An 11,173-nucleotide genomic window follows, 5' to 3' on the forward strand; every position below is an offset into this window, starting at 1 on the left:
TATCTACCAGCCTTAAATCAAATGTTCCTATGAAACCAATTTTGTAAACCCTTGGCTACTTTGTAAAGTCCTTGGCTACTTTAATTGGAGGGACTCCGTTTGCCACTTTTTACGGGAAGTAAATTTGGGGGCCTGTGTTTGTGTGTTAAGTAAGAACTATGCTTATGAAGCACTTTGAACATCATGAATTATAGTTTGTCACGCAGTCAGCCAGGTGTTTAGACTGGATTTGGCATTTTTATTCACCTATCGAGTTCTTCCCAAGAACTTGGGATAATCAGATGTTGCTGTGGTTGCCTCAGGAAGTGAGCTGTTCTGAGTAAGGGTGCCATTTGCAATTCACTGATGGTGATTTTGTCAGTGCTAATTGTTTTCAAGGGGTGCTCCAGTTTTTTTGGGATTGCACCTAAGGCACCGGTTACTATTGGGGGTATTTTTGCTTCCTTTTGCCACAGTCAGTCTACTTCTACGTGCAGGTCTTTGTATTTTGTGATTTTCTTCAGTTCTTTCTCTTCTCTTCTGCTGTTTCCCGATATTACTATTTTTATTACTTCAAAGAAAGTTAAGAATAAGAATATCAGAAAGAATATCAGAAACTTCAATGCTTCAAAGAAAAACACACCAAGGGTACATCCTGAGAAATCAGCCCCGATATACTTTCCATTGCAAGCAAAAACAATAGTTAATGAGTGAGTGGACTGAAAGAGAAAGAAAAAAAAATGTTATTGTGGTCATTAACCAGTATAGAGAATGATAAAGAAACAGTTTCCATTGAAAAGTGCTTTCAGAACCATTCTGCCTTCCTGCACATGTTTTTTTGCTTGTTTTTGCTTTTTTTTTTTAAAAAAAATGGGGCTAATTTCTCGGCTGTGACGCTCACTTCAATGCAATCAGGAAATCAATAGCCCATCTGCAATATAAGGGCAACCTTTAATCTTCTTTGATCAGAAATTCACCTTTCCTACCTTCGTCTGAATCTCTTGGGTAAACCAGGTCAATCCTCCCCCATTCAGAGCCAGACCAATTGGCAAAGGATTGAGGGGGCTGGAGGACTCCCTTTTCTCTCGGATGCCAAGATGACTCTAGTTCTGCTTTTCTGCACCCTCGTTCTCATTCTGCCGATGACCAATGGTAAGATAAGGCAGGTAGTTCTCTTTCTTTAGCCAGGCGGATGGGGGAAAGAAAATCTGCATTAATTGTTTTGTATCAGTTCTTTGCATTTCAGCCCTTGTTGCCTCATATGCTATTCTCTAGCTGTCTTCCCTGTTTTAAAACCACAGTTTGTCTCCTTCAAAGTTTTCTTTCAGACTCCTGGGCTCAGAGCTGAGCTATTTTCATAAACACCTTTTGTTTTGTATTGGATCAATATTTTTTATGTAGCCAGAAATACGCTTTGTTTAACAGGAGAGAAGTACAGGGTGTGGGGTGAGGAAGGCACACATGTGATTCTTCCTTGCTACCTGAGTCCCCAGATGGCAAAGGACAACTTGAGGCACCTGTATAAAGGATTAGAGGTGCTCTGGGTGCGGCACGGAGGCAGGTAAGACAGAATGACCCAGTTTTACCTAATTTGGAATGGGGGGGAGCGCGAGTGGGTCAGTGGCACTTCTATTTTGTATTCCATTTTTTCCTCTTCCCATTTTCCTTTTACTTGCTACCAGCTATTAATGCAAGACAATTTTTTTCTTTGTGACCAGTTCTTCCATGAAGCGTCATTTGGTGCTGAAGGTGAAGCCCAGTGGGCTTAAGAGTCTGGCCCATTCCATGATGCGCCGAGCAACTGTCTGGGATGCTGGCTTTCTGAAGGGGAATTTTTCACTCCAGATTAAGCCGTTGCTGAAGGAGGATGCAGGAACCTATGAGGCACGCGTGAAATATGGGAACGAGGATTGGCGCTGCCTAGTGGAGCTTGGTCTGGTGTCAGGTAGGTGGATGGGATAGCTGCTCAAAAATAAAAGTAACCCCCTCAGAGAGGAATGGAGACTCTCACAAGGACAAGGCCTGAATCTGGAGCTGGCTGGAGTCCTTAAAAAGCTTGGATTCATGGCTAAGCAAGGAGCAGTTCTGAAGCTGCATGCATCTATGGGATTCAACATTTCAAAGTGATTCATGCCCCCTATTTAATAGAAGTAGTAAGTTAGCTAAGACTATTACACACCAATGCTTGTAAAAATATCCATTGGACTAAACTATGTAGGATGTAAAAGTCCCCACCATCTTACTTTGTTATTTTAAGCATATTTTTCCTGTAAGAGCTATTCATTCAACAGTATCAAAACTGGGCTGGTAGAGTGCTTCAAGAAACCATGATTTCCCTTCTTTTCTCACTCCCTTCCTCCATATCATAAAAATAGAAGGTCTTCTGGACAAGGCAGGCATGAAAATCAATACATCGATAGTCCCATAGGCTAGAGATCACAGTGTTCCATGAATATTACCACACAATTTCCCTTTTCTTAACAGTCACTGCTAACCCTTCTCGTCCTCTGATTGAGTCGGAATCTGTCAGGCTGAACTGCAATTCCACCCACCCAGGAAATCCCACCAACGTCCTCTGGTTCCACAGAGATGTCCTTGTTCAAATCTCCTACAGGCTTCATCCTATCGGTCAAACCCTGCTTATCTCAGAATCAGTCGGTAGTGATACCGGGCCCTGGGTTTGCCAACTCACCTTTGCAGATGGGGAGATAATTGCAGCCAGACACAACCTGCAAGTTATAGGTGAGATCCATCTTTTCATCTCATCTTCCTTTTTTTTCACATTTCCCCTCCTTGTGGGGTGGGGGGAGAACCAGCATAAATAAAAACACGTTTGTCTCTCTCTTATTCTTAAAGTGCTCGAATGAGTCAGAAAGACCATTGTGCGCTGAATTCCAGCTATCGCTCATTTTTGCACCCTCTGGTATCCCACCGCTAAACACTGACTGTTATTTTTACTATCTTCTCTATAGGATTTACAGAGCAAGGCCCCTCAGTCATCTATACAGCAGCTGGATCTGATGCTTATCTGCCCTGTGTCCTGAATTCCAATCCCATGAACTATGGAATTTCAAGGGTGGCCATCCAATGGAGATACATGGCAGGGAGAGAGCTGAAGGCCAAACCCACTCCCAGTTACGAAAACCATCAGGATTTCACTTTTCATCTCCCAGCTGTTGGATTAAATGATGCAGGCCAATATCTTTGTGAGATCACCATCCAAGGCGTTACTATAATTAAGAATGTCACCCTGGCAGTGATGACAGGTGAGGAACAAACCTGTAGCAAGCCCATTCTTCTCTTAAGGGATTTCCCCTGAAAGTTGAGGGAACATAATCCTTCCTACGTCCCAGCACCACAAAAGAAATTTGAACTGGTAGCCCATTTATCTTATGAGGAGGGATTATGGCCCACCAGAATACTTGTGCCTCTTCAGGATAATTGAATGGGATGTCTCCTAGGTGTATTCAATTGCAACTCCTATCATTCCCAGCTATTGGCCAGGCTATCTGGAAAGATGAAACTAATGACCAATGTATCCAGAGAGTAATAACTGGGGTAAGCAGATCAAAAGACTTGTAGATTTAAACTCAGTCAGAACAGCTGTAGAACAAAACTCTTCACATTTTTCTCTCATGGACCATTCTGAGAGTTGGGTGAAACCTACAGAGCCCTTTTCAGAAAGATGTATTTTAATGCATAAATTAAAATACACAGTTAGGGAGGCAAACGAATTGTGCCCAAGTGCAGGTATCAAAAGATTAAAGAACAACAGATATATAATAATATAGCGATATATATCCTTTATTAATCCATTAAATGAATAGCATAATATTTTTTTTAAGGGATAAACATTTTAGATAAAGGTAAAGGTTACCCCGCACATGCGTGCTAGTCGTTTCCGACTCTAGGGGCCAGTGCTCATCTCCGTTTCAAAGCCGAAGAGCCAGCGCTTGTCCAAGGACATCTCCGTGGTCATGTGGCCAGCATGACTAGACGCCAAAGGCGCACGGAACACTGTTACCTTCCCACTGTAGTGGTCCCTATTTTCCTACTTGCATTTTTACGTGCTTTCGAACTGCTAGGTTGGCAGAAGCTGGGATGAGTAACAGGTGCTCACTCTGTTACGCGGCACTCGGGATTCGACCCGCCAAACTGCCGACCTTCAGATCGACAAGCTCAGCGTCCTAACCTACTGAGCCACCGCGTCCCCAACATTTTAGATAGTTGGATTTATTGAAGTTAAACATTTTTGGAGTCTATGGAGTCTATACATTATTTTGTTGCCTACATACATCATGACACGACAAACTAAAATTTAGTTGAAGATTAGTGAAAATACAGTTATATTTTTTCACATTCAAATTCATAAATCTCCTGAAATCTATCCACAGACTCCATCTGAAGAACCCCTGTTCCAGAATTATATAGCAAAGAGCTTCCCTTAAATTTTTAAAATGCTTGTATTGCTTATCTGAGAGCCAGACTGGTGTAGCTAGAAATCAAGCTAGAAATACAGAGATTGTGAGTTCTAATCCTATCTTGGGCAGAAACTGGCAGGGTGACTATGAGCCAATCAGTTTGTCTCAGCCCTAGGAAGGAGGCAAACCACTTCTGCAAAACTTTACAAAGAAAACTGCAGGGGCTTGTCCAGGCAATTTCTGAGAATCAGACACAATTCAATGGTGGGGAAAAAAAATCCAAAGCTGACATTCTATGATTATTTATCTGAGACTCAGCCACATTGAATGGAAGCTCTGAGTCATATTTGGTGGTAGGCAGGTGTGACGCTGGGTTGTTTTCCCAGTCTTCTAAATTCTTGCCTTATCCACCTCTTATATCTGCACTCAGAGCTTTCAATACTGTAGACGTTAATAGCTATGATTCCTCATAGGTAGTTTCTAGTTACTTTTTCTAGAAATGTTACTACTTGTTAAAAGCTGCCTGGTTTGATTTTTTTTCCTGCTTTTGGGAAAATGAGTTTTGAGAAAGAAATCTCCAGGAGCCTGAGTTCTAGTCCTGCTTTAGGCATGAAAGCCATCTGGATGACTTTGGGCCAGTCATTCGTTCTCAGCCAGTCAGGCTTAGGTGACAAGCCTAATCATTCAATTTCTTGCACAACCAATGCATAGCAATAGCAGTAGCACTTAGATTTATATACCACCACACAGTGCTTTCCAGCACTCTCTGGGTCCTCAGTTTCCTGACCTCGGAAGGATGGAAGGTTGAGTCAACCTCGAGGCCCATCAGGATCGAACTCCAGACTGTGGGCAGAGTTACCCTGCAAAACCGCATTCTAAGCACTGCACCATCAGGGCTCCTTCTTTTAATCAATGCTCGGTTGGTTAAAAAAAAAAACAGATCCTGCACTTGCAAGAAAAATGCTAGGAAGAAAGAAAATGTTGAGCAATATAATAGTAGAGAGAATTACAGACATCAAAATAATGGCCATTCATAAATGGATGAATGGGTCCCACAGGGTTCCACTTGCCTCCCAGGTTATTGAAAATGTTCATATTATTGGGAGGGTTCGTGGTATCATCTAGGGCAGATGGCGAACCTTTTAGAGACCGAGTGCCCAAACTGCAACCCAAAACCCACTTATGTATCATTGGGTGGTCAGTGGCTGTGGCTCATTGGGTGGGCGTGGCTGCGGTGGTAACGGCAGACTAGGTGGGACTAAAAAGTTCAATCAATCAATTCCAACTTTGCAAGATCTTTTTTTTTTCCCCGCAAGAAGTTGAAATTGATTGATTGAACCTTTTTTCTTTTTTGCACACGGCAGCAAAGGCCTAAAGCGAGAAGGTTTTATATAACCCAGCTTGAAGGCCTAGGACTGGGATGATAGCGTGCGTGCCCACAGAGGGCTCTGCGTGCCACCTGTGGCACGCGTGCCATAGGTTCGCCATCACGGATCTAGGGTTTTGGAGGAGAGTTTCGCCAGTATGCCGATGACATCCAGCATACTGCTACTTTATATCATCAACTGAAGGAAGAAAATGATAGAGAAAATGAAGAGCCTTGGTGGAGCAGTGGGCTAATGCCTCCTTAAGTAACACCAGCTGCCTGCAATTAGTGCAGGTTCGAGTCCCACCAGGCTCAAGGTTGACTCAGCCTTCCATCCTTCCGAGGTAGGTAAAATGAGGACCCAGATTGTTGGGGGCAATAAGCTGACTTTGTAATAATGCCGCTTGGGGGGGGGGCGAAAGCCCTAATAAGCAGGCATATACATAGAATGAGGGCTATTGCTAAGCACATTTGATTTGTGCTTTAGATTGTAAGCCGCCCTGAGTCTTCGGAGAAGGGCGGGATATAAATGGGATTAAAATAAAAATAAAAATAAAAAAATATTAAACTGGGTAGGGTGAACAACCTGAAATTAAATCCAGACAGCCAGTGTAGTGTAGTAGCTATGAAGTTGGGCTAGGACTGAAGAGACCTGGGTTCAAATCTATCCTTAGTTATAGAATCTCATTTTGTGATTTTAGACCAGTCATTCCTCCTCAGTCCTACCTAGGGTTGTTGAGTATGGGAATAATTATATAATAATAATAATAATAATAATAATAATAATAATAATAATAATAATAATAATAATAATATAGATTTTATATTATTATATATATATTATATTATATATTATATAGATTCAGGTCTCAGTGTTGCAATTTGATTAATTTAACTTAGTGCTGTAGGAGGAAGGTGAGAGGGACAGGGCATTGGTGATTTTTGTTTCCTTGCTTTCCCTTCAGTCACTACCAGCACTGTGGAGCCAAGAATTCCTGAAGGTTCTCACTTGGTTCTCATCTGTAACCTCAGCTACTACACAGGAAAAGAGCATTTTCAGTGGAAGTGGCTGAACTTGGAATCCAGCAACAGCTCTCAGTCTGTTTCCAGTAGGCCTGTGAAATGGGGTCCAATCCAAGAATTCCACCAGGTGTCATCAAGGGATGCAGGTACCTGGGAATGCAGCGCCCACGGTCCAGAGGGGAAGCTAGGATCTGCGCAGTATCACCTGGAAATTGCAGGTAATTCTTTGAAATGTATATTTCACTCTAAATTACATGGGAACACAACAGTTCCCATTCTTATAGTTAACAAGAAAAAACGGTAAAAACTTCAGCATATTAGTATAAAAGGCAAGACAAAACAGATCAAAAGAACCTTGGGGAAAACAGAAACTTCTTTCCGGTATCGGAATGCATTCCAAGAAGTTGTTTGGGAATAGCAGGGCTTTTTTTGTCATAGAACACTCAGAACGGAGTTCCGGCACCTTTTTTGGATGGAACCTTGTAGGATAGGCAAGTCAGGTTGTATGACATGTGTGAGTTCCGGCACCTTTTTCTTTTACAAAAAAAGCACTGGGGAATAGCATTCCAAAGTAACCTCCTCCACCACCACCCTTCACCAGCTGCCCTAATTCAGACAGCAAAAAATTGGAAAGATTTCCTACGAAGCTCAGAAACCACAGAAAGGTGCCAGTGACGCGGGCTTCGAAGGCAAACCTGGCTCGAAAACAAACAAGAAAACAGTATATGATCCTATTGCCCAGTTCCAATGGTTAGTAGCCTCACAACCTGCTTTTGAATTAGCAGAGTTTCCAGATCAAACCCCCATCCCCACCCCCACCCCCACCCCAGAAGGAGAAGGTCAGATCCAATGTCCTGCAATAGTCTGACCCTAGACCAGGGGTAGGCAACCTCGGCTCTTTTATGACTCATGGACTTCAACTCCCAGAATTCCTGAGCCAGCCAAGCTGGCTCAGGAATTCTGGGAATTGAAGTCCATGAGTCATAAAAGAGCCGAGGTTGCCTACCCCTGCCCTAGAGACAAAATGAGGGCAGAGAAATTCTACCGCAAGACTTAAAAACATTTCGTTGGGCTGGCAGGCGCTTCTTCGAAGGGGAACGTGACCTGGACGGCTTCCAGCCACGAGCCGCTGACGTCATCCCGCTATCCCGCGCACTTCCTCGCTCTCGCCCCCGCTGCTCGTTCGCAACCTTTCTCCGAAACAAAGCTCGGAGGCTTCCCCTCCCCCCCCCAACCCGGTCAGGCGAAGCCATCGCCGCGGCAGGGGACTAAGGAGGCCGAGACAGGCTGTCCAGCGGCGGCGGCCCTCGGCTTTGCTTATGCGCCCAGCCGCCGGGGTGCGGGGGAGAGAGAAGAGAAGGGAGGAAATGTGCCCAGCGCCTCTGCCGCCACAGCCCCACCCGGCTCTTTCAGCTTGAGGGAAGCGCGGATGCCGCGGCTGAGAAGGGGGGAAGCAACGGCGGCAGCTTCCCTCCCTGCTCGCCCCAAAGGGAGGAGCGAAGTGGGGCCAGGATGGGGCAACAGGCTAGAGCAGGGGTAGGCAACCTCGGCTCTTTTATGACTCATGGACTTCAACTCCCAGAATTCCTGAGTCAGCTATGCTGACTCAGGAATTCTGGGAGTTGAAGTCCATGAGTCATAAAAGAGCCGAGGTTGCCTACCCCTGGGCTAGAGCATCACCCCAGCGCTGGGTGGGCCCTGGCGCATTCCAACTTAACGCCAGGGCCGGTGTAAATTGCACGGGCTGCTGGCTTTCTTCGACCCTCTTTCCTCTCCCCCTGAACAAAGGGAGAGCTGGGAAGAGGAACTAAAGAGCAACGCTGTTTGTTTATTTCCCTTCACACGTTTCATGCTTGGGCTTTGGGAGAACAAAGGCGGAGGAGAGAGATCCAGAGCTCATTTTCTTTTTAGGCGGGGAGGGGGGGGAAACAATTCCGTAGTCTAGGAAATTTGAGGAAATTGGATTAAAAAAAAAACCTCGACTCCCTGCCTTCAAAGGTCCTGAATTACACTGATCTTCACCCTTGGCCAGCCTGGCTAAAGCTATTGGTTGCAATTCAGCAGCATCTACGGGGTGTGAGATTATAGATGACAATGGCATTAAATTAGGCGATCTAGTTACTTCTTGTCCAAGTCAAAACCCCAATGAAGCCTTTGTTTTATTTGGGGGAATGACAACACAATCTGACTTTGCAACAACAGGCCCAAACAGCAACTTGAGACCTATAGTATTGTCCCAAGTAGGTTGAACACAATTTATTCAGCAGATTAATTACTCACCACTGAGATCTCCAGTGTACTGTGTTCAACCCATAGTTTGTTACACAGTTTATTAACTGCTGGAGACAGTTTTTATAACTTGTCTCCCTTGCATTCAATTTAAGAAGAAGGAATAGTTGGCACTTGGTTATTAATTGCATATCACTTCAAGTCTCTGGATGATCTCACTGGAACATTTTATGTAGAGACTGAAAAGCAGAGATAGGCTAAACCTTGTGGTGCCTCAGAGTAAACCTATGGGCTTTTAGATTGGAATGGTGGTGTCATAAAATTCAGACAGTCTACTCAGAAAATTACAGTGATTAAAGGGACTGAAAGCTTTGGAGAGGCCCAGAAGAATTAATCTGTCTCTCCACACTCATAAAGGCAAGCAAAGTAGATCTAAAGGATACCAGCATCCAGATAATTGATTTTAACCAATTCACTCGCTGTTCCCAAATGACCTAGTCCTCTAGGCAGCCTTTAGTGATCAAGGACCCCAGTTTGCATTTGAGGGGTATCAAAGAGCACAGCAATGGTGCTAAAGCTACTCAAGTGGCTGTGACTAAGCTTTCTACCTTATTCTCTTAGATTACAAGCTTAAAGCTATTTGTACCTTATTTTTAAAAACCAAATCACTAAATAGTTGCTGTTGATTTAGAAGAAAGGATCCCAGGAGCCACAAAAGCAAAAAGTCCAATTCCTATGCAATTTAGATATGTTGCTAAGTAAATGGAACACAACTTTTATCTCGATAAATATGGTGCTTCCCAATTACTTCTGTATTTTATTGTTTCATCCAACCAAACATTGTGACCGCTACCATCAAATTAAAAAAAATATTTTTGCTCTCACCAGTATAATCCTAATTTATTTACTACAATATGTATGTGATTCAGTTCTGAATGGCATTGTTTACATCTTATCCAGAAGCTGCCATTTTGCTACAGATAATTGAGATCAGATAATTGTTGTTCTATGTGCTACAATATGCATGTGCTAAGCTAAAGATGGATTTTTGAGTTTATCATTTTTGATCCTCTGATTTCCCCCCCCCCGCCCATTCTGGCTTTATTTAGTATAATTTTGTCTTGCAGCTAGTGCCCAGTTTGCCAGCTTGCCACCTGTACCAACTGAGAAAATATTTGGCCTGTTGCTATTTTTTCTTATTGTCTTACTCTCCATCATAGCCTTGGTCTACCTGAGACGAAGGGTAAGTCATAATCCACCACCCTTTTTTTGCTGTTTTTGCCTATGTTTTTTTCTTTCCAAAATCAGTGGGAAACCAAATCATTGGGGTACAATTTGATTAAAATCCTTCTCCTCTGAGGCCAAGATCCTTCCCTTTTGACTATCCATTACCAACTCAATTACCTAGTAGGGTGAATGTGATGGGGGGGGCGGTGAGCACTGTGTCACTTCAGTAATAACTTTAGCCCCAGAAGAAGCTCTCTCTCATCCCCAAATAATGTGAACATATTAGGGTTTCTATGTGATCACCCTTTTTCCCTGAAGAACAATTGATAAAGTTGTTCCTAAAACAGAAGACAGGATGTAACTACAATTTCTTTTACCGCTATTAATTTTAGATGTATTCCCTGAAGTTCCAAGCACTGGATAGGATTGTGGATGCTTTGCCTGGGAAAGGAGAAAAGAATGGAGGACAGGAGAAGACTCTACAGTTGGAATACTAAAGGAAAGGAAAACAAGGAAGAAGATTGCTTATATGAGAACTGCCAGGACTGGCCAGCTAGACTTATGAATAGATTTATGTTGGTTTAGTTCAAGAGTCAGTAGGTTTATTGGGTTTTAAACTTTGAGATAGATCCTCCTTGAAAACAGTGAGACCTGAATGTACAGTAATCCATTGAGGGAGAGGATGGACTGCCAATTTCTTCACAGAAGTCACCTTTAAAATATGCTGGATTTCTCAAGAGATGATTGTTCCCCCTTTTAGCTGCTTGGTAGACCCCTATATGTTTTCTCCCTTTTGTGAAAGTTTAGAAAGTCTTGTTCATTTCTGTCCCTTTCTCAAGGCTATTGTTGGATGAACTGATCCACATTTTTGTGTGTGCATAAAGTAGTACAGGTATTCCTCAACTTAAGACCACAATTGGGACTGGCC

The 11,173-nt window shown here is 43.3% G+C and overlaps 1 protein-coding gene across 1 annotated transcript; it reads left to right on the top strand.

The window, feature by feature from the left end:
* Positions 1-825: 825 nt before the first annotated feature.
* Positions 826-10,742, top strand: LAG3 (lymphocyte activating 3; the record flags this gene model as incomplete). Its single annotated transcript, XM_081318916.1, has 8 exons — positions 826-1,131; positions 1,405-1,540; positions 1,698-1,924; positions 2,464-2,721; positions 2,952-3,245; positions 6,732-7,007; positions 10,146-10,261; positions 10,638-10,742. Exons 1-8 carry the CDS (start codon positions 1,077-1,079, stop codon positions 10,740-10,742), a joined length of 1,467 nt encoding a protein of 488 aa, XP_081175042.1. The 5' UTR covers positions 826-1,076.
* Positions 10,743-11,173: the final 431 nt, after the last annotated feature.

Source organism: Vipera berus (genome assembly GCF_964194415.1).
Source record: "Vipera berus genome assembly, chromosome: 2".
NCBI classification, from domain to species: domain Eukaryota; kingdom Metazoa; phylum Chordata; class Lepidosauria; order Squamata; family Viperidae; genus Vipera; species Vipera berus.